The 24,081-nt window shown below is 36.7% G+C and overlaps 1 protein-coding gene across 1 annotated transcript in view; it reads left to right on the top strand.

The window, feature by feature from the left end:
* Positions 1-24,081, top strand: part of prkceb (protein kinase C, epsilon b) — a 153,060-nt gene that overhangs the window by 50,474 nt on the left and 78,505 nt on the right. Inside the window, exon 3 of the mRNA XM_021472628.3 lies at positions 22,416-22,578. Coding sequence (XP_021328303.2) covers positions 22,416-22,578 — 163 coding nt within the window. The remainder of the gene's footprint in view (positions 1-22,415; positions 22,579-24,081) is intronic.

The following is a 24,081-nucleotide window of genomic DNA, read 5'->3' as shown; positions in this document are numbered from 1 at the left end:
CTCATAAATTCACCACAATTCAGTTAAGAATACCTTAGCAGCCACATAGCTACAACCTGAAAAAAAACCCTTAACACTACACTACTTTGTAAAAGTCTTGTCGCCTATCCAAGTTTTAGGTACAACAAATTATAACTTGACTTCTAGTTGATCATTTGGTATCAGAAGTGGCTTATATAAAAGGCAAATGCCTCTAGATTACGCTTATTTCACCAAAATAAAATATGACCATGCCTTGATTTTTAAATATTTATTAGGACAGTAAGGTCTGACTTTGCTTAGACAAAAGTCTTGTCATTTAACAGAAATAATGTAGAATATAAAGTCATGGTGCAGTGGATAAAGAATTAATATTGTGTATGACTCCCTTGAGCTTGGACGACTGCATCCATACATCTCTGCAATGACGCAAATCACTTGTTAAAAAAGTCATCTGGAATGGCTAAGAAAGCGTTCTTGCAGGAGTCCCAGAGGTTATCAAGATTCTTTGGATTCATCTTCAATGCCTTCTCCTCCATCTTACATGCTCAATAATGTTCATTCTGGTGACTGGGCTGGCCAATCCTGGAGCACCTTGACCTAATTTGCCAAATGTCTTTGTACCTCAGGCTGTTGATGTTGCCATGCACTCTGCAGATATCTCGCACACCCCATACTGAATGTAACCCCAAACCATGATTTTTCCTTCACCAGACTTGACTGATTTCAGTGAGAATCTTAGGTCTATGCTGGTTCCAGTAGGTCTTCAGCAGTATTTGTGATGATTGGGATGCAGTTCAACAGATGATTCGTCTGAAAAATTTACCAAATGATTAACTAGAAGTCAAGTTATTATTTGTTGCTCTTGCAGCTGGGATAGACAACAACACTTTTGTCAGGTAGTAAAGTCTACATAGTAGACATAGGGGAAGCACCATTGATATTTTCTTACCAAAATTTACAGATATCATTGATTAAACTTCAACATTGGCATTGATATTTAAACTGTTTCTTTAGAGCGTAATTAAAGAGACTTTGCTCTACGAGGCCTGAATTCTTCATGTTTTCCTCTCCATTTCCATGGTACTGTAATTGGAAGAAATGCCTCTTTGGGTCTGATTAGTTTTTTTTTTTTTTTTTTTTGATGTGTGAAGCTCTTTTTACTTCACAATATAAAACCTTTATTTAGCCAGATGCCAGCTGAAGACATTACTTCTTTACTGTGCTTTATTAAAAAGCCTGAAATGCTTTATAATAAATGGAATGCATGTTAAGCAGCTGTTTGAAATGTTTGTGGATGTTTTTGTAAAAAAAAAAAAAAGCAAGTGTGAACATGTAACACTCTTCGGAAAGCCGCTTGCCAGTGTTTGAATGAAAGTACACATGTATGTCAACGTTAGTGCTGTGGTTTCAGTTCGTGGGTTGCAAAACTGGGTTGCATGTCTGTTTCGACAGGGGCACATATAAGGAAAAACAAAGCTAAATTTAATAATAAAATGCAGCTAACCATAACCCTCTAATCATTCAGAGATAGGATACACAACACATCATTTAAATGTTAGAATTAAAACTTAAATTAAATTGTTTTAATTTAAGTTTTAAATTAAGTAAAACTTAAATTCAACAAGGATGCATTAGATTGATGAAAAGAGACACAAAGCAACAGTGTTTTAATGATGTTGATTGATTATAATGATGGTCACTGAGCATCAAATCGCATATTAGACAGAAGAAACTGGAATTCAGGCTGCTAAAAATTCAGCTTTGCCATTACAGGAATAAATACATTTTTTTAATGTATTCAAAATTACTCCACCCCATTTAGAGCATCATTATGGGTGTTTTACGTTATAACTAACATGGTTCAAATGACAGATCTGCGACAGAGAAACTATGGGTTTTGGGAAACACTCGTCACTACATCGTTCTTTTTCCAACCGATGCATCGTACTATGATAGCTCAGCCGCGAGTTACATCGTTGTTTGGAAAACGAACCCCAGGTCACTCCACTAACACCCTTCCTTCATGTTGTTCCAGCACAAAAATGATTATTATTATTATTTTTTTTTTTAATTATTATTACACATTTAAGTAGATTAAACAAAAAACATAGAGATCGTCCAAAGAAGTTACAAGAATAAGGTTGTTTAATTTTCATTTTAAACAATTAGTTTGAACAAGCAGCAACAATTGTAATTTTGAGTGTGTGTGCGCATGTGTGTGTGCACAGTGCGTGTGTGCTTGCGCGTGTGTCTGTTACAAAAGAGGCTGGCTGCCTGCCTTTTGTCAGTTCTGCTTAACATCAGCGCTCCTTACAAACACATGCACACACACACAAACGCTGGGTGCTGAGACACTTCACTAGAGACATGCTGGAGACGCAAGATCAAGTGAGTCAGCCAAAGACAGCAGTTCACAGTCCATCATGCTGATCTCTCAGGCAGGTCATACCACAATGAATTATAAAGCCATCACAGCTCTGAATCCACATGTGCTCATTAATGCCTGCCAATGCTGCATGCAACGGCATAATAATACTGTAAATACTACAGACATTTCCATTCAGCACACACAAGGTCCAGAATTTCTATTTGGACTTTTTCTACCTAAATACATACACCACCTATTGTCAGATTGTGAGTTGTATGCAATTGTCTGAAATAAAACATTGCATGGGGAGATTGCACCTAAATCAGAGTCAGCTAAATAATGCCGCACCACACAAAATTGAGATGAGTATAAATGTAAAGATTTAGAAGCATTTCTTGACGTTGACATTTATTCATTCATTCATTTTCTTTTTGGCTTAGTCCCTTAATTAATCCGGGGTCACCACAGCGGAATGAACCGCCATCTTACCCAGCATATGTTTTACGCAGCGGATGCCTTTCCAGCTGTAACCCATCAATGGGTGACTCAAATCACAATTATACACTATGGCCAATTTTAGCTTACCTAATTCACCTGTACCACAAGTCTTTGGACTCTTGGAAACCAGAGCACCCGGAGGAAAACCACACCAACACGGGGAGAACATGCAAACTCCACACAGAAATGCAAACTGACCCAGCCAGAGCTCAAAGCAGTGACCTTGCTGTGTGAGGCAATCGTACTCACTGCGCCACCACGTCGCCAACATTGAGATAATATGTTAAGTTTTACAATAATGCAAAAGAAATGAATATTAAAAAATGTATATATTAAATGTGAAATATATTTATTTGTTTACATATAGTCAGTGAAACAGTTTTCATTATTAAACTCATTTGGTCATCGTCTGTTACTTTTAATGTCTTTAAATTTAATAGTAAGCCTTGAAGAGCAAATACTTAATTTAATTCATGGGGCATATAATTCAATAAATATAATTCAATAATTCATATCTAGCATAAAATTTAAGAAATATTAACATATTAATTAGATCAAATTAACATCTGCACTGAAAACAAATATTTAGCACAGTCTTGTATGCTTAATTCGAACAAGAAAAAATATTCATCCTAAAACAAGAACTAAACATTACAGAAAGCAAAAATTTTATTTTCTCAAACATCAACATATTGTTACAACACCAAGTTATATATATTTTTGATTGTATTTCTTGAAAAGAAAGGATCAAGAAATGATTAAATTATTGATCTGCCTGATAAAACCTTATAATTCCAAGTAAAAAATGACTTTTTAGAATTAGAAGCTTCTATCTGCATTTACCGTGGTTTATTTACTCCAATTTGCAAATGTAAGAGAACTTTAATCATTTACATTTAGAGAACCTTTAGGGTCTCTGTCATGTTAATTTTTGAAAGAGAACTGTTAAACACGTGTTCTTTGCTATATGGAATGCAAAAACTTTGAAGCTCAATATCTCAAAATCATTTAGAACGCAGATAGAACCTTATCATTCTAAGGTGACAAAATGTTCTGTTCTGGTACCTTTGCTGGATTTGGCCTGCCATGCACTGTTAAATCATGCTGAATATTATGCGGTAAATAACTCTAAGGTATTAGGTATAAGGTATTAGTTCCAAAAAAGAACAAAAGTACCTCTTAAAATGTTCAGGTACAAATATATGCTTCTGAAGTACAAATATGGACCCATTAAGTACAAATGTGTATTTTTTTGAGTGCTTTCACACCTACGCTTTCAGAACCGGTCTCGTTTGGCCAGTTAGCGTGGTTCATTCGACATATGTAAAACCAGCAATCGCGCTAGGATCCGCACCAAATCAAACGCTCCGAGATTGCTTGAATGAGGTGGTCTTAGCTGATTGAAACGAACTCTGGGGCGGATCGATTGCAGTGAGAAAGCGATACGATCTGAGCACGGTTATATCACAGTATTTTTTGGAGATGTAATAGGCATACGACTATATGAAGAGAGAATTATGAGTAGGGCAGGAAGTTTCGTGAGTCTCCCAGATGCCCGCAAACGAGTGATAATCTCCCGGTAATCTCGCGTCTCCCTCCCGGTCCTCAAATACGTCGCACACCCTTTTCCCCCCTCCCCACCGCATCTCTCCTCGCTCTTCAGACACGTCGCGCGCACCCTGTCAAACACCACTAAACCACCACCTCCCCTGACAGCTGAGCGGGACTCTGCAAAATAAACCCTGACACTCTGACCAATATGTTTTGTTTACTCAAGTTAACTCACACGTGACATGTTTTAGCTCTTTTGGTCCGATTAGAAACTTTGCAGTGTGAAAGCAAACCGCACCAAGAGCAAAGAGCAACAATGTAACAATTTCAAGCCCTGTTTCGGAACAACTGAATCGATTCACAGGTGTGAAAGCACCCTTAAAAAGGTACCACCCCAGTGATAGCTCTCGTACCTTTATTTCCAAGAGTGTAGCCATCCACACCCAACACTGTTGCCAGCTACTCACTGTAACCTAACCATAACAGTGACTAACTGGCAACAGTGCTCACATTGGGATCACGCACAACTGACTTATTGTTGTAGACAATAATTGTCACACACCCTCTTTCAGAATCAAATGTGCACATACACATACATTTAGACATATAATTAGTTGGGATATTATGCAGCATAACCATACGCATACGCATTACGCTCAAACCCACCCAGTTTTTGTTGCATATTATGTTACATTTATTTGTTTACATTAAAAAGAATTATAATAACTGACTGGCATTGAAAAGCTTTATTCTGATAGCTTTCTCATTTCAGTCCATTAAGTGCTAGTCATGCTTGTTAATTCCTTCTTGTGCGGGCTGTGATTTTAATTCAAGTCCTATTTGTAATAATTTTTTATAGTTGTGTAACAAATCACATTTTGGATACTTGTAGTTTTTAATTGATTTAAAATTGTGTTGAATAGTAGTGTATTAGGAACATATTCATGTATCATGCAATGTTACTGTTAATTTTATTTCAACTTAGTCCCCTTAATCATTAGGGGTCACCACAGCAGAATGAACTGACAACTTATATTATTATTATTAATATCATTTCAGTCTCTGTTTTCAAAGCTATTTATAATCTTTTATTATGCATTGTGTGTTTATGTGTGTGAATTGTGACCTAGTTGACATATTTTATTGGTCCTAATAAGGAAATCAGCCCATAAATTACACAATTTATTTCCTGGTTTATGGGTAGAGAGATATAATATACAGTTTGTATAGTCTAAAGTCATGTCTATTTGAAGTCCCCATCAGGTGTGTGTGTGTGTTCATGTGTGTGTGTGTGTGTGTGTCTGTTTATCTAATCTCTTAATGTGAAATATCTTCCACTGCCTGAACAGCCAGCGAGGGGGATTTAGTGCTCAATGGTATTCATTTTAAAAATAATATTTTAGTATCCAAAACTGATGTGATCGAAGTGATCGAAGTTATTCACAATAGGGAGTTAATAGACAACATAAAGCATTATAATGCACTTATAAAGAAATAAAACCTCTCAATACTCATATTCATAAAGCTGCAGCCGCTGTCTGTTAAGAGCTTTGGATAACAATGAGTGACCTATCAACTAGCAACAAACTCTAGGGGCTCTATTTTAATGATCTAGGCGCAAAGTGCAAAGCGCAGGGTGCAAATGCATTAAGGGCTTGCCAGAATCCATTTTTGCTATTTTAGGAAGGAAAAATCCGCTCAATGCAGCGGTGCTTGGTCTAACAGGGTTGAGCTTATTCTTTTAATGAGTTATAGGTGTGTTTTGAGAATCAGAGTCTCATCTCCCATTCCTTTTAAGAGCCAGTTGGGTCGCACTATGGCGCATTTGCTATTTACATGGCGGACTTTGTAAGTGGGAAAACTGAGCGCTTCACTAGTGAAAAAAACATTTAAACAGAGCATCTACAGAGCGAAAATGAGAGAATGAGCCTCCTCATTCTTTACTTTTACTTTCACTCTCTTTCGTGGATAAGGAAAAGTGTTGTAGGGCGACGCACAGACATCCATTAGCCTACATAATTAATTTTGTTTTATTAAATGCAAAGATTTGTTTCAAAACTATTTCTAAATTCAGTTCTAATTTCTAGCAAACGAATAAATGAACAATAATAACGAAGCATCGTCAAGCGAGTTATATCCAAATACACATGCTATGCCCTATATCAGGGGTGTCAAACTCAATTCCTGGAGGGCCGAAGCCCTGCACAGTTTAGTTCCAACCCTGCTCCAACACACTTACCTGTAGGTTTCAAACAAGCCTCAAGGACTCAATTAGTTTGATCAGGTGTGTTAAATTAGGGTTGGAACTAAACTGTGCAGAGCTGCGGCCCTTTTGGAACTGAATTTGACACCTGTGCCTTATATGGTTCAACACCTGACAAGAGGATAAATCTAAGCTTGTATTTAATAAAACAAATATAGATATGCATATAATAAATGATACTACTACTAATACTAATAATACTACTATTATATGCGCTTTAAAAAGCCTTTTATCTAGACACACATAGAGTCCACAAAGTGGCGCAAATGGATTTGCTACTTAGGGTACTTTCACATCTGTTGTTCGCTTCATTTGGTCCGGACCAAGGGCAATAAATGATACACTGTTGGACTGCAGGCTTTGGTCCGAACCAGTTGAAAAGAACCAAAATGCAGTCATCTGACAAAATCCACATCACTCATTGGTCAGATGTTGTTGAACATAGTTGCTAAACTGCTTTTTGATGGGTCAGAATTCACGTGCGGGAAAATGCCAATGAACTCCCGCAAGTAAACAAAACCACAGACACAAAATGTCGCTTTTTACTATGGAGGGACGACTGTGCAGACTAATTGCCGCGGCTGGAAAACAATGTTTTAATGCATTGCACGTCACTTCAGGAGGAGGCTTGAATTAACTTAGCTAAACTGCGACATGGTCATCTTGCCATCTTGACAACGATCCATAAGGTAATGCCCCCCCCCCCCCCCTCTCTCTCTCTCTCTGTTGGCAAAGCGCTGTCAACAAATATTTTTCCTCCATATCCCATAATGCACAGTAGTGATGGGAAGTTCGGATTATTTTACTGACTCGGATCTTTGAGTCTCGTTTATCGAGATGATTTTTTCGAGTCATTTCGTTCATTTGGTTCAATTTGCCTCAATATTATTAAAATGTTATGAATTGCTTCCAAACACATCTACAACTAGCCCAAACAGTTGATCACACGACAAATAAGTCATAAATATAATACTATAAGAAAGAGAAAATAATAATTCAATGTTTACCTGCTCTTTTGCCTATAAAGGTATTTTTATCTCTTTGCTCAGCTCACCTCTTCATGTCTTCAAATGTCAGTGGTTCATTCACGTTACACTGACAGTCACATATAATCTTAACCAATGTACACAGTCTGAGCCTGAGCTCTAAACGCATATGATTGGCTTCTGCCTTTCCGTGATGAAAAAGACTTGAAATGAACGATACCACCTGCACAAATGTGCGCACGTGCGGATGAGAGGACTCATATTGAAGATTCGTTAAAAATTTACGTATCGTTAATGAACGACCCATCACTAATGCACAGTGAATCGGCTTACAGCAGCTGGATTGTTTCAAAAGGCGCAGCACTTGTTCCGGTTGGGTCTGTTTTAGTACGAATCATATTCTCACCACAAATGAACAGCTCCAGGGTTCGTTTGAAAGCGTACCGAGACCACCTCTTCAAGCAGGTCTCCATACGCTTTTTTGGTCCGCTTTTGGTGCGCTCTCGGATACGATTGCTGCATTGTCACCTGCCCAAACTCACCGCACCAAGAGGGAAAACGAACTCTTGTGCGATTCAACCGAACTAAATAAGGAAGGTGTGAAAGCACCCTTAAACAACATGGCGGAAAACAGGAAAATTATGGTCTGAAATTAGCAACCCTTTCATTGAAACACATCTTGCGCCTTATTGCGCCAGGTGTATGATAGTGCCCTGGAAGTTTTAATCTGATTGTCGATTAAAATGAATACATTGATACACCAATACTGTTTTAAAGCTTATTGTCAGTGCAATTCATTATTTTTAAAGTCTGCCTTGCTCACAAAAGCTGTATTTATTTGAGCCAAAAATGTAATCTTGTACGAAATTACAGCAATTAAAAATAACTGCTTTTATTTGAAAGTTTAGTTTCTGTTGGTCAGGATTTTTGAAGAACAGAGTTGAAAGATAAATATTTTTTACAGGATCAACATACTGTCACTTTTGCTCAATTTATAAATGATTTTTTTTCTTGTTCTGTTGAGTTAGTTTGATTGGCAGAGCTCTCAGATAGAGACTGTTAACAGCTGAACAACTGACATTGTTTGCAGTTTAGTGCTGCTAGCTTTTTTACAGTACGTGTATCTCTCTCTCTCTCTCTCTCTCTCTCTCTCTCTATGTCAACCCAGTGAAGAAGGAGGGTTTAATATGATGTTTTAAAGAGGAGAGAGTGTTAATGTGATTGTGTGTGTAAACTTTGACTTTTTTAGGTATGTTGTATATGCAGCATTTTGTGGATGTTGTTGCAGTTTTTTTGTGTTTTTTTTATTGTTTCTGATTGTATTTATTTATTTTACTTTTTTATCTGAATGGTGTAATGTTAGGAATGTTTAATTGTTTTTGCAATTAAAAGAACTTCAAATGTCTCTCTCTCTCTCTCTATCTCTTTCTCTCTCTCTCTCTCTCTCTCTCTATCTCTATCTCTCTCTCTCTCTCTGTATGTGAATGTTTGTTTATGTGTGTACAGAGCTCTAATTTGCAGTGTCATCCCTGGATGCATGTTCGAGTTCATATTTGTTAGTTTTGCTGTGAGACCGTACACAGGTCATTTTCAAAAGCAGGTTTAGTTTTAAGATTTGCTGAGTGCGCACACCACTTGTGTTTATCTAAAACGTCATGTCGCTGACAGCTCTCTAAAACACACTCGGTCACGTGCCTCCCTGCTGTGTGTGTGTGTGTTTGTGCATTGGCTTTGTCTTTTGTTCTTGTTCTTATGTCACTTCGATATACAGTAGTGTTCTTGGGTTTGATGTCTTTATCTCACAGGGACTTTTAGATGACTTTGAAGTTTATCTGCAGTTCATTAATCATATACAGACATACACTCAGCTTTCTTTGTGCTTATGGTTACAATCAAACAGTGAATTTGAAGAACAATCTCTTAAAATATAGACGAATATGTAGAAAAAGAATAAGTATTGTGTCATAATTTGCTCAACTTATTAAAAGAACAAGTTAAGGTACAAAATATTACGCCATTAAAAACAGTATTCTATTTCAAATTTACTTTAAAGTGCACTTCATTTTTAATTAATTTAAGTGTTAAAGAAAATAAAACTATTGAATGTTGATTTTGCAAGTAAACATTTTATTAGAGCTGCTATTAATTGACTGTCAGATCTCCACTGTTAAGAGTTCAATGGTGTGAGCTTGTTTATGGTTTGAAATATACGAGATGGTGTATACTGTATGAGTGTTTTGAATACTTTCCATTTAGGAGGGAAGAAATGTCCTACTGATAGTTGAAATGGACATACACTAGAATGCTATAGGGACAGATAAATTGAATCAGGTGACATTAAAGAAACTGTTACTGGCATGCATTCATTCTCAGTAATCTGAAAGTGTGTTATGTTTTAAAATGTATTCACTTTGGACAGCACTTTCAAAAACATATGTATTTTTTTTCATAAAAATGTAATCTCAGTTTCGATAGAACAGTGGTTCTCAAAGTGGGGGTCGGGACCCCTTGAGGGGTCGCGAATCAATGAAGGGGGGTCGCCTGGTGATTTCCAAAAATCTACTTATTATTATTAGACCATAAGAATTACCATATTTTATCCATAACCAACTGAAGAGAAAAAAACAGCCGTTTATAGTTACTATAGTAGCTTATTTACTTGTTCTATTGTATTGCGACCCCTGGGGTAAATACATTATTTCAAAAACAGCAATAGCGTCAGATGCAGCAGATTGATTTTATAACACCAGGTTAAACTTTCTGGCCCATTTACAGCACTGAAATACATTAAAAAAATTAAACGAAGAATAGACTTTGGTCTATTGGTGTGTGTGTGCGCCATTGCATGCAAGTTTTCTGTATTTATAACCACCTCAGGGGATATTGGGGGTCGCGAGTCACTGGCATTGTTATTTTAGGGGTCGCGTGCTGAAAAGTTTGGGAACCCCTGCGATAGAAGGCCAAAATGAAGAGAAAAATATGCATTTTTAAACAAAAATTTGTTAGTGGACATGGACTCACTCACTCACTCAATCACAATCACTCACTCACTCACTCACAATAATAAAACAATAATAATAATAATAACTTCTTACATTCATACAGCGCTTTTCTGGGCACTCAAATCGTTTTACACATAGTGGGGAATCTCTTCATCCACCATCAGTGTGCAGCATCCACCTGGATGATATGATGGCAGCCATATTGCAACAGACCACACACCAGCTGATTGGTGGAGAGGAGACAGTGATGAAACCTATTATGAAATGGGGAGGGTTAGGAGGCCATGATGGACAGAGGCCAGTGGGCAGATTTGGCCAGGATGCTGGGGTTAAACCCCTACTCTTTTTCAAAGGACATCCTGGGATTTTTAACGACCACAGAGATTCAGGAACTCAGCATAATGTCTCATCTGAAAGACGGCGCTCACTGAGGTCACTGGGGCATTAGGACCCACAAAGACCACAGGTTGGGCACCCCCTGGCCTCACTAACACCACTTCCGGCAGCAACCTCTCTTTTCCATGTGATCTTCCATCCATGTACTGATCAGGCGCAGCCCTGCTTAGCTTCAGTTGGTGAACATGTAAAAGTTGCAGAGAGCTAACTGCCGGCGATCAAACTTGAGTTTGATACTACAACCACAAATTTGAAAAAGTTGGTACAGTATGGAAAACGCAAATAAAAAAATAAAGTAGTGATTTTCAAATTTACTTCGACTTGCATTTTATTGTAGACAATATGAACACAAAATATGTCATGTTTTATCTGGTCAACTTCATTTCATTTGTGAATAAACACATCTTTTCCTGTCATTCAGACCAGCAACACATTCTAAAAAGTTGGGAAAGCAGCAATTTAGGTATTGTAATTATTATTTGGTACCAAAGCAGCATCCAAGAAAGATCTAGTCCTTTAGCAGCAAAGATGGGCTGAGGATCGCCAGTTTGCCAACAAATATGTGCGGAAATTATTGAAATGTTTAAAAACAATACTCCTCAAAGAAAGATATAAAGACGTTTGGATATTTCACGTTAAACCAATGCTCATCCGTTTGCACTGGCTGCCAGTTGCTGCTAGCATCAAATTCAGAGCTCTGATGTTTGCCTACAAAACTTCTGGCTTTGCTCCTTCTTATCTGCTCTCACTTCTGCAGATTTATGTGCACTCCAGAATTTTGCGTTCTGTGAATGAACGCCGCTTCGTGGTTCCATCCCAAATAGGGAAGAAATCACTTTCCCAAACTCTCGTGTTCAATCGGCCCAGTTGGTGAAATGAACTCCCTAACTGCATCAGAACGGCTGAGTCACTCGCTGTTTTCAAGAAACGCCTAAAAACTCAACTATTTAGTCTCCACTTTCCTTACAAATCTGCAATTGCCTCTCTGGATATACCACTAAGTGTACTCAAAAAAAAAAAAAAAAATTACTAATGCTTTCCTTCTTAGACTTTACAGACCTGAAACTTGCCTATAGCACTTATTCATTGTTGCTCTTATAGTTGTGTAAATTGCTTTCTTGTCCTCATTTGTAAGTCGCTTTGGATAAAAGCGTCTGCTAAATGACTAATTGTAATTGTAAATGTAAATGCAACATAATTCAAAGATTCAAGAAATCTGGAGTAGTTTCAGTGCGCAAAGGGCGTAAACCTAAGCTGAACAACCGTGATCTCTGATCCCTCAGGCGGCACTGCATAAAGAGTCACTATTCATCAAGAAGCGATATCACCTCATGGGCTCAGTACTGCTTTGGCAAACCTTTGTCAAGTACCACAATTGCCCTATGTTAACAGTGTCCAGAAGTGCCATCAACTTCTCTGGGATTGGACACATCTGAGATGGACCATCACACAGTGGAAATGTGTATTGTGATCAGGTATTTTTGAGAGAAATAGATGGTGTGTGCTCTGAATCTTAAAAGAAAAGGATCTTCGTCTGTTACCAGAAACAAGTCCAAAAGCCAGGGTCTGCCATGGTTGTGTCAGTCCTCTTGGTATTACCCAAAGGTAACTTGCACTTATGTGATGACACCATCAATGCTGAAAAGTACATAAAGATTTTGGAGCACAATATGCTGCCTTCTTTTCCAGGGACGCCCATGCATATTTCAACAAGACAATGCAAAACCACATTCTGCACACATTACAAAGTCCTGGCTGTGGAAGAGAGGGATACAGGTACTTGACTGGCCTGCCTGCAGTCCTGACCTGTCTCCAATAGAGAATGCGTGGTGTATTTTGAAGCACAAAATGTGACAAGGAAGACTCTGTACTGTTGCCCATCTTAAGACTTGTTTGCAGGAAGGATGAGACACAATTACACCTGTAACACTTCATCACTTGTTGTCTTCAGCCCCTAAACATCTTTTAAGTGTTGTGAAAAAGACATGGCAACCTTACAGTGTTAAGTGCTTTACTATTTCATTTTTAAAAAATGTGTTGCAAGAACCAAAATTGGAATATGTTTATTTAAATAAAAAATCATAAGGAACACATTAAATTATGTTTGTTGTGTTGTTTGCAATGAAATACAAGTCAAAGTAAATTTAGATATCACTTCTTACCTTTTTTTGGGCGTTTTCCATACTGTCCCAACTTTTTCTGATTTGGGGTTGTAGTAGATACTTCTTCTTTAATGCTACTAGTGTTTATGCACTGATCACTGAGTCTGTTAACACTTGAGTTTAATATAGTTTGATGTACAAAAATTGTGAATGAACTTGACTGTTGATGTCTTTAATAATAGTGTCAAATAACCAACATTTCTCAAAATGGATATATCTTGTTTTGCAACGAAACCGTAACCACGGGGAGCGACACATACAACTGGAGTTTGGATTAGGGCTGCCCCCAAATAGTCGACTAAACTTAAGTCGATATGAAGAGGGCTTGGTCGAATACATTATCATTAGTCGGTTAGTTGCAAAAAAAAAAAAATCACGCCTAACGCCTAAACGCCTCCACTGTATCCCTTCCACATCCACTCCATCAGAGCGCATGTTTTCAAAGGCCGGCTTCATTGTGAACAAGTCGAGAAGCTCCCTTCTTCCCAGCAATGTGGACAAGCTGGTGTTCCTCTCACATAATCTGAAAAAAATTAAATCGAATTGAAAGCTTTGGTAAGAATGCTTAATTTCCTTTTTGTAGTGTTTCTGTTTGCTATCCGTTAGGCTATATATATATATATATAAAAACGGGTATTTTATTTTTATATCGGGTAGGCTATACAAATAAATAAATACATATTATTTTTATTTTTTCGTTTTTATATAATGCAGAAGTTGTTTTTTTTTATTCTGTTAGAAAAATTAGTCTGATGTTTTTAATTTGTTGTTTCAGGTCAAGACTCATCCGTCGTCTTAATGGCAGTTTGTGGCTTTGCTCTGATATTTTTGATTTGTATTAGTGTTCTTTAAATTATTTGTTCCACATTTTGTCGTAAATATAGTTGTTCTAAACAATTCAATCATAATTAGGCTGTTAATTTGTTTGCTGCCTTCTTTTTTTATTCTAAGTTTTGGCGTTGTGCGATGTGCATTTATTAAGTTGTTCGTTTTTTGTTAATTTTCCTTTTGAACAACATAAAAATTATATAAATTTAAATTTTCCACTGTATTTTATACCAAACTGCGTTTTTGCTACAGTATTTTTTTTTTATTTATTTATTTTTTTGCCTAGTTTTGTACTATATAGGCCTAAGTTGCTAATAAGTTTATTTGATTTATTTTAAAGAACGAATTTTATTTTATTTTATTAAAAGCTTTTTTTTTTGTTTGTTTGTTTGTTTGACATGTAACTGTTACAGTTTGTATTTTTGATAATAAATTATTAAAATGCACAGGCAGTCTGATTGCTGTTTTTATGTCATAATTAGCCTATAACGTTCTGGTCACTGATTTTTGTGTGTAAGCACTGTATTTAAACGCTTTACTATTCCGTTTTAAGCGCTTAATTTTTGTTTTGAATGCGCTAATATCATGCTTTAGCATTTTCTGTCACGTGGAAGTGTTAAACTTCAACTTGGACTATATTCCTAGTATATACGCAAGTTATTATATTAATATCATAAATGAACGATTATTTGATTAATCGCTAAAATGCAGGAATGTTAGTCGACTAGGAATATCTTTAGTCGGGGGCAGCCCTAGTTTGGATCCATAAGCAGGTTTATTCGTAGTCAGGCAAGCAATGGTCAATACGAGTGCAAACAGGTGTGTGATTACAATCCAGAATCGTAGTTGAAGTAACATGCAAGAGGTCGTTAGGCAGGCGGCAGACTAAGACAGGGAGGCTAACAAGGCTGAGGTCGGTACACAGTAGGGATGGCTGACGTGAAACTGACGTTTCGACACAGTGTCGAGATCCCAAAGCGCAAGTGTTTTGAAACACTGCACCGAAGCATGATCCGAAGCACCCAAGTCACGTGACTAAAGTGTTTCGAAACACCTGGTCACGTGACTAAAGTGATTTAAAGCATGGGTCAGCTTAAAAGCGTTTCGAGACCTGGCGAATCTTCATTTGGCTGCCAAGGTCGAAAAAGTTATCGTTACATATGGCCTAGTGGACTGTACGTGTGCACACTGATACTGTGCTTCGAACGACGTTTTGGGTTCGAATCCCGACTTGTACAAATATTCTGAAATTATGGTTTCGTGTATTTTAATCATGTTTCTGTTTTTTGTAGCCTAAATAGGATACAGCTGCAGTTACGCCCTCAATATAGCATCATTTTTGTAACACTGTAAAACTATAACTAATAATTTTACAGTACTGTGATGGATGGTTGGGTTTTGGGTTTGGGTAGACATTAATAAAATACAATAAATGGGAAATTTAATAAATAATATAAATAATTAATGATAACTTCAGGCCACAGTTTCTGATCTAGCATTAGATCCCTGTTTTAAGACCAAGCAAGACATATTTATTCACAAATTGTTTATTCGGATATCAGACCAATGTTGAAACAAAACGATACAAGAGCAATGCATAACCAACTGGTATTAAAGCATTTCAAAACTATATTAACCTGGATTCAATCCCACAATCCCTGAATGGTAGACAAACACCTTAACCACTCCACTATATTACTTGAAGGCTGTAGTTTGCACAGTGGGGTTTAATGCCTCAATTTGCCCAACTGTTCTTTGCTGAAGCTGTTTCAGTGCAGTACATAAAAAATTAACACTAGGTGTCACTGTAGAGTGGGGATTCGAAACGTTTTGAAGCTTCGACACATTTGCTTTGACTGTTTCAGTGTTTCACGAAGCCTCGCTTTGCCCACCACTAGTACACAGGACAACAAGACTAGGAAACGCGTTGTAGTGCTACTTACAGTAAACCAGACTCAGCAAATTGAATGGGTGAGTGTGTGGCTTAAATAGTGTGTGCAATCAGTCTCTGACAATCCTCAGGTGGTGCGAGTAATCAGTCTAGATGAGGAAGCCTCTGTGAGTGTGACCGGAGTGCATGTATGAAAGTGTAGTCCAGAAATGGCGGATTTGTAGTCCATGGTTATTGTAAGTGCAATCCAGCGATCTTATGAAAGATGATCGCTGGTAATCGTGACAGAAACTCTTCACATGTAGTGCAATATTATGGAAATTGGGAAAATGCAATATTATGGGAATTGGGAAATCTATAGACAGCAACAAAATTGCTGCCAAATTTATTGCCAATATTTAAGGACCAGTGCTCACCTATTTTTTTTCAGACTGAGGTTTGTTTTCTTCAGTTAATGAAGAGACAGACCAGAAACCAATTGAAATAGATAATTTCTGATATAAAACAATGAGGATCTTAAGGCTTCTGTTGTAATCCTCTCCGTGATGGATTGGGGTTTGGTAAATGTGTGCCATATTCTTCTCACCCTCACTGAGTGTTAATGAGCGAGGGCTGATAAATGACCAGCCATATCCTACTGACATAGTCTGAGCTACCGCATGTTTCATTACTCGCTCTCTCTCCCTACCTCCCTCCCTCTCTTTCTCTCATTGCAAGCCATTGAGGGAAGGATGTGGGTGATACATTAGACCGACTTACTTCAGTCTCCTGTGAGACTAGACAGACGCCACTAGTCCATTGTCCTTAGATGGTGATTAGAACAGGACCAGCCCTGGAACTGCTGCACATAAATTTAAACCCCAACTTTTGGACTCAAACTCACTGTGGAGTGTTTTGACATACACAGTGTGAACGTTTTAATACTTAACAATTAATCAAAATCTGATTTAGATGGGTGTGCATAGTTTTGATTTCCATCACCAATTGGTTTGGTGTGTTTATGTGTGTTTAGTCTATATATTAAAGTACAGATGTTAGTACTTCAAATATATTAAATTATGCACTATTATGCATTACAAATGTCATATTTTGGTTTTGGGGATCTCTACCAACAGGCTGATATGCATACAAGGTCAAAAAACACTTCAATGGTCTTTGTAGCTACCCGCCGGTTATTAAAACAGTCCACGCTTCCAAATACTGATGTCCTTATGCATTTCCTTTATTGAACACCGTGAAAACTAAAAGATAAACAAATAAACAAACCAAATGTTTCACACAAACACAATCAAAAGGAACTCAAAATAAACAAATAATATACAAAACAATGATTAGTTTACCGTGTTGGCCTGATAACCAGCTGTAGAATAAGCAGGAGTGTTTAACAGGTGCTTGCATTGGGATCTCACTATGCTGAGTGATCATACAAACTCTCGCAGGTTAAATCAATCAAAGAGAATCATGTGACCTCCCATTTAAGATAACCGGAAACGAAGAAAGTGTGTAGCAAACATACACATTCAAATAATGAAATACAAAATTAATAAACAAAAATACAAGCTGACTAATCAGTGTCAGCTGCAGTCTTCTATATTTATTTTTTTACCTATTTATCCTAACGACTCTTTATCCTCACGATATGATTTGTTCATCGATTTATTTGTTCCCAAACCACATTGTTTGATATAGAAAGAACAGGTCATGTGAGGCTTTATGTATTGTCTGCTCCGTTATGTAAGCCTAGATTATATTTATTCTACTGTACATGTAAACATTCGATATTACTGTATATGCAGTTATTCTTCTGTTATGTAAATATGACTGTATTGCAGTTCAAAAAGTGCCTTGCTAGAATATAAACTGCAACAGAAAGTACCAGAAGAAACTCTATCGAAAAAAGAAACTCTGTTCTATGATGTTAGATTGACTTTCTTTCTTTCTTTCTTTCTTTCTTTCTTTCTTTCTTTCTTTCTTTCTTTCTTTCTTTCTTTCTTTCTTTCTTTCTTTCTTTCTTTCTTTCTTTCTTTCTTTCTTTCTTTCAGTATCATTGCGTTTCATTTTAGCAAAATACAAAAACTGTAATTTTACTAATGGAAATGGACCACTTCATCTACTAGCAAATGTAAACATCTGTTTTATTTCCTGTAAATTGTGAAACTTTTTAAATTTGTTGTCCTGTTTTTGACTATTAACCCATGAAGACACTTATTGTAAGCCTTCATTAGTATTTAAAATCCCATCTATTCTGCATAATACCAATATAAAAGTATCCCTTACTGAATGTAAAATAAAATACAAATATTGAGATTTTAAGTGAAAGCAAAAACTGATTACATTATTTTTTATACACTCTCAGGGCACCAGTCAACCATCCCTGCTCTAAGCTAAGCAATAGTTTTGGAGTGCAAAAAAAAAAAAAAAAAAAATTAGTTTTAAACTATTTTAACACATTATGATAAAACATTTGAGTAAGACTTATAAATACATTCTTACCATTGGGTTGGTCCATATTTCACCAAACAACCTAGCATTTTTAAGATAAGTTAGTTTTATGTGACCACTAAAAATAATATTCTGTGCAATAATACATTAAGGCCCAATTTCAATTCTATTTTTGTACTCCTTCCCCTTGGCCCTTGAAACGTAGTGTGAAGAGGAAGGGCTTCAAAATCATCCCCTTAGAAATGGGACAGCACTACAGCACCTGCCCATGTCATTTTATGTCATCATGATCTCTTGCTTCATATGAGATCAGACAATTGCGACTGCTGTAGTTATTCCAGTTGCATTATATATAATGTGGCAATAAGATTGTAACTGGACTGTGCATTTACACAGTGGCCATATTCTATGTAAACATACAAAAACAACAGTAGCATTATACCAGACACTGTAAAAAAGGTCATTCCCAGCCACTAGACTTTTCTGACAAGAGGTATTTGAGTGTCATCGAGTGACAGAATATTGTGGGACTGCTATTCAGGAGTTATGATTAGTGATTAGAGTGAAATTTAGCTGTTTTTATTTTAACATTTTTTTTAAAAAGCATGACAGTAAAACATGAACGACATCATGAATATATTAACACGTGCGTATTTGTTGTAAAAATTCGTTTTTTTTTTGTCATGGAATTTTTATTCTTGCAAATAGCATTTTACATTTTATAACAATCCACAAAACAATCTCCAAATAAAACAATCAGCATCTACAAATGAATAAATAAATGAATAAAATAAACAAAATAATAATAAATAAAATAAAATACAAATACAGAAAAAAAATTACAATAACAAACCATATACATACATACATACATACACATGTACCTTTACTCAATCCACATCTAAGGTTTTTAAGTGATTAAAGAATGCAATAAATTGTTACATTCAAAATTCAATTGTTTTCAAAAATGTTCTCACCTATCTCTGATATTGTATTTAATTTTCTCAAGTTTTAAAAAGAAGACCAAATCTTTGAGCCACAATGAAATAGAGGGGGGTTGTGGGGAGGTCCAAGACAAAAGTATTCTGCGCCTAGCGAGAAGAGATGCAAAAGCCACAATGTCAGCGTGTCTCCGGTTTAAAGTTTGACACTGAGAGGGAACACCAAAGATCGCGAATAAAGGGCAAACAGCTAACTTGACCCCCAGAATATCTGAAACAATTTTAAAGAAAGTAATCCAGTAATTTTGCAACTTGGGACAAAATACAAACATGTGACTAAGGTTAAAAAATAGTAATTTGTGCATCTCCTTACTTTCATGTGCAGCCATGCTGCTGTTGTAGATGGTGTTATCTGGGAAATTTTTGTACCCCTTGGTTTCGAGTGTGGTTCTGACAAATCTCCATTTCAAGGGGTATCTAGTCCTTCCCCTTAGCCCTACGCCTTCAAGCTAAATAGAATTGGTACACCCCTACCCTTCTTGTGAATGTGCAAAACGAGGGGTAGGGGTAAAAGGAAGGGCTAAGGGGTAGAATTGGGATTGGGCCGAATAGTTTTGCTAGGCAAACTTAATTTCACATTTAAAATTTTTTATTGCAATCTTAATTTTGTTACATCAAGTTATTGTGTACAAGCAAACCAAGTATCCATAAGTAAATATAACTAATTTAGAAAGCCAGTTTTCTACATATTCTTAATACGTTTTATTATAGTTGTTTAAAAGCAATGAAAAAAGCTGACAAAATATTGTTGTTTTATTCAATATTCTTAACACAATGAAGCATAATTTTCTGTGGACTTGCAGTTTTGTTTGAAAGCAAGACAGTTGAGTTTTCTCTTTCATCTACTATTGGTTTTTATTTTATGTTTCATTGCACAGGAGTTCTGCCTGACTTTTTGCTAACAAAATAGCAAAGCTAAGGTTTCATTAGTAAATGTATATCCTTACACAAATTAATTATCAACAATGTTTCTACAGCATTTATTAATCACAGTTGCACATTTACATTACTAACATCCAAATAAATGCTTGTTAACATTAGTTAATGGACCATAAGTTAACATGAACAAAGCCAAGGCAAGTTTATATGGCACATTTCATACACAAGGGTAATTCAAAGTGCTTTACATAAACAAGCATAAAAGACACAAGAAAATGAAAGGATTAAAAATGGTTAAAAACAGATAAACACAGAATGTGTTAAAACAGGTTATAAAAGAATGTAAAAGAAAAGAAAGACATAATAGTGTGATCTGTCGGACGCAGCACAGTGCTCATTTGGTAAAAACACCACTAAACAGATGTGTTTTCAGTCTTGATTTGAACGTGACTAATGTTGAAGCCCATCTGATAATTTCTGGAAGGTGATTCCAGCAGTGGGTGGCGCAGTAGCTGAAGGCCGATTCACCTTGCTTTGAAGGAATTTCTCATTTACTTGATCCTAAAGATCTGAGTGATCTAGGTTTGTAATCAGTGATCTTATCTGCAATGTATTGATGTCTTAGGCCATTTAGTGATTTATAGACAAGTAGTAATACTTTAAAATCTATTCTGAATGGGAGCCAGTGTAAAGACCTGAAGACAGGTGTGATGTTCTCTGATTTTCTGGTTCTGTTCAGAATCCTGGCTGCATGAGCTGCAACTCTCTGCAACTCACAACAAACTACTGTATTTTCATGAACTATCGGTAACTAACATAAAAAAAATACTTTAAGAAATGCGTTGTTCATTGTTTGTTAATTTTAGTAAATGCATTAACTAATACAACCTTGAAAAAAAGCATTTACAAAGGCTTTATTAATAACAGGAGATGACCGTCTGCCTGCCAATTTGGCACTACTTGCACTGTCATGTTATGACTCAGAACCCAGCCTCAGAATCCAGCCTTCTCTCTCTCTTAGGGCTGAAATGTATTCCAGCAGACAGATACACTGACATCAGGGAATACTTAGGATTGATTACAGATCCCATTCTCCACAGAGAGAAGGAGGAGAAGAGAGAGAAAGCGTGGAGCTCCTCTCCTGTGGCCTTGTTTCTTTTCTCAATGAGAGTGTCTGACAGCTCTCCAATTTGGTGCCTCTGTCACAGTTTTGCCCCCTAGTTTACTGATGTAATCTGTTTTAATATGGTGAGCAAATAATGAGAAAGCTCATTTTCGGCTGAAACACTCAAAACAAACAAATCATTTTGCTGCTTGTTCAAGCTACTTAATTAAAAGGAGTTGAAACAGCACTAGTCTTAAGTTGTTTTTGGGACGACCTTAATATTTTGGTTGAATTCACTTTAATTTGTAAGAATCCATGCCTGCCACCCTCCCCTTTTTCCCGTGAGTCTCCTGTATTTCAGAGTCATGTCTTGCCACCCTCCTGTTTTGTTATTTCTCCTGGAAAACTCCTGTAATTTCACTCACCCCCTCCCCCCCGGTCCTCAGCTTTTTGATACAGTCTGTAATACCCCTGGGTCATCAACTTTGATATATTCCATTGTAGTAAAGTAGTACACCACAGTAAAGTTATTAACCTGGTTCTTTACAGTGTTATTCAGACATCTCACCCCCGAACACCCCACCCTTCCCCCTCCCCCAGTCTCCCAGAAATTCAGAGATAAATGTTGGCAGGTATGACTTAATCGATCTGTGTTGGGGCAACATGAAGGAATTGTGTAGAACCTAGCATTTTTTACAGTGAACATTGTCATCAAGTGAAATGATTGACTGCAGCTGGCCTCCCATCTACACTCATTAGTTAGCCAATCAGATCTATCCTAACTCACTATAAGTAGCCTAGCTAGATAAACTCCCTTATCTTCGTTTTCCGAAGAAACCCCCCATCCTCCCCTTTCTCCTCCTTTCCTCTTTTAAAATAGGGGAGCTCTCAAGAAACACCTGATCACCTGATCTCGACCTGGTGGGAGCCTTGGGCTCAACTACCTCCGAGCTCAGGGTTCTCTCCTGGGAGAGCATGCCAAACCTGCAAACAGTTGTCAAGCAATATCTAAGTGTGAACTCTTGACACTTTTTTTGTCTTCTTTTGTGTGTTTTGCACAGCTGGTGGCTGTGAGAATGAGGAGCGCGTGTTCCGAGAACGCATGCGTCCCAGGAAGAGGCAGGGAGCTGTCCGGAGAAGAGTACATCAAGTCAACGGACACAAGTTCATGGCCACCTACCTGAGACAGCCCACCTACTGCTCACACTGCCGCGACTTCATCTGGTGAGATATTTACCGCCTTGTAGCTTGCTGTTTGTATAGCTGCCTCAGCTGGTAAATCTGCGTCTGAGCTTCGACATAGCTAGTGTACACTGTCCCTATTCGTGAGTCCATTCACGGGTGGTTTATTCTCAGTGGGTTGCGTTTCCATGGTAATGTCAGGAAAAGCCCTGGGGCTCAGAGCGACAGCGCTTCAGTACAAGTGTACTGAGTGTGTTTGGCCTACACCACACTGTGCAAGTATACCACCACGTATAGGCACACTGTGTCCTGCCTCCTCGGAGAACAGAGGAACATGGCCTTTTTAAAGGTGACATATTATGAAAATCTGATGTTTAAGTGCTTTAATCAAGCCCCTGGTGGATCTACCAAACCAGAAAATGTGAACAGGACAACCTTGTAAATATGTTTTGGTAAGCCTTTTTCTGCAACCATACAGAAAAGTGTGCCGTTCATATTTCTATTCCCCAGTGATGCTGGAAATGGATCTGATTATATAATGCTGAAGAATAAATCTTTTAATAAAAATAAGGGGGGTAGAGTCCTCAATGTTACAATTCAAGTAATGAAAGATTACAAACTGATGTATTATTATTGTCAAGAAATAAATGGAAAACTTAAAGTTTTCTCATAATGCTAAATATAAATATGACATCCAGTGAGAAATAAATTAGCCAGTAACTTGTTACATGTTTTATGTTAATTTACCTTATTCTTACATGCAGCAGTTCGCTCATTTTTGCGATTGTTTTAGAACTTTCGATTCAGCTAGAATAAATGTCTAGCAATAATAGCCTACAGAAAACGGTCAAATTACTTGCTCTATAAAAAAATGTTTGCATGATTATACAGACAAATCGCTAACACTTAATAAAAACTACACACTATGAATCATTTACTAAGCATTAATATCTAGTGAATTCATTATTTGTTAAGCATTAACTCTACATTAATAAGTGTTAGTAAGCAGTTCATAACTGCAGCTACAAATGCTGTATTCTTGTCTTATAAGCACCTATAAAATGTGTTTAATAATTGTATTTTCATACTTAGTTAATGATTTATATTTAAATACTAAATTTAAGTATTGCATTATTTACAAACCAGTTGTATTTAAGAGTAGTTGAGGGTTTTTAGGATCATTCAGAATGAGTTAGTAAATGATTAATAAACTATTGAAATCAACGTTTGTATGTGTTATTATTCAGACATATACTAATAGTTAACTAATATGTTAATAAATGCTTTATTAACTCAACTTCATGCAGTTTTGTGACCTAATCTAAAGTGAGGACTATTCATGCTTTATAAATCCCTTATAAATGACTATTAAAGACTCAGAATCAAATGAACAATAATCTTTGCAATCTTTTATAAAAAGTAAAATTACTGTAAACTGGATAAAACAACAACAACAATATAATAAGTTAACATTATAATAAGATGCAATGTTTAAACTCTACAGTGAAATTTATTTTTTATTTGAAGTACAGTTTCATTTGTATA

This window comes from Danio rerio, chromosome 13 (assembly GCF_049306965.1).
Source record: "Danio rerio strain Tuebingen ecotype United States chromosome 13, GRCz12tu, whole genome shotgun sequence".
NCBI lineage: Eukaryota > Metazoa > Chordata > Actinopteri > Cypriniformes > Danionidae > Danio > Danio rerio.
Note: the sequence above shows the minus strand (reverse complement) of the source record. Positions and strands in the feature narration are given on the sequence as shown.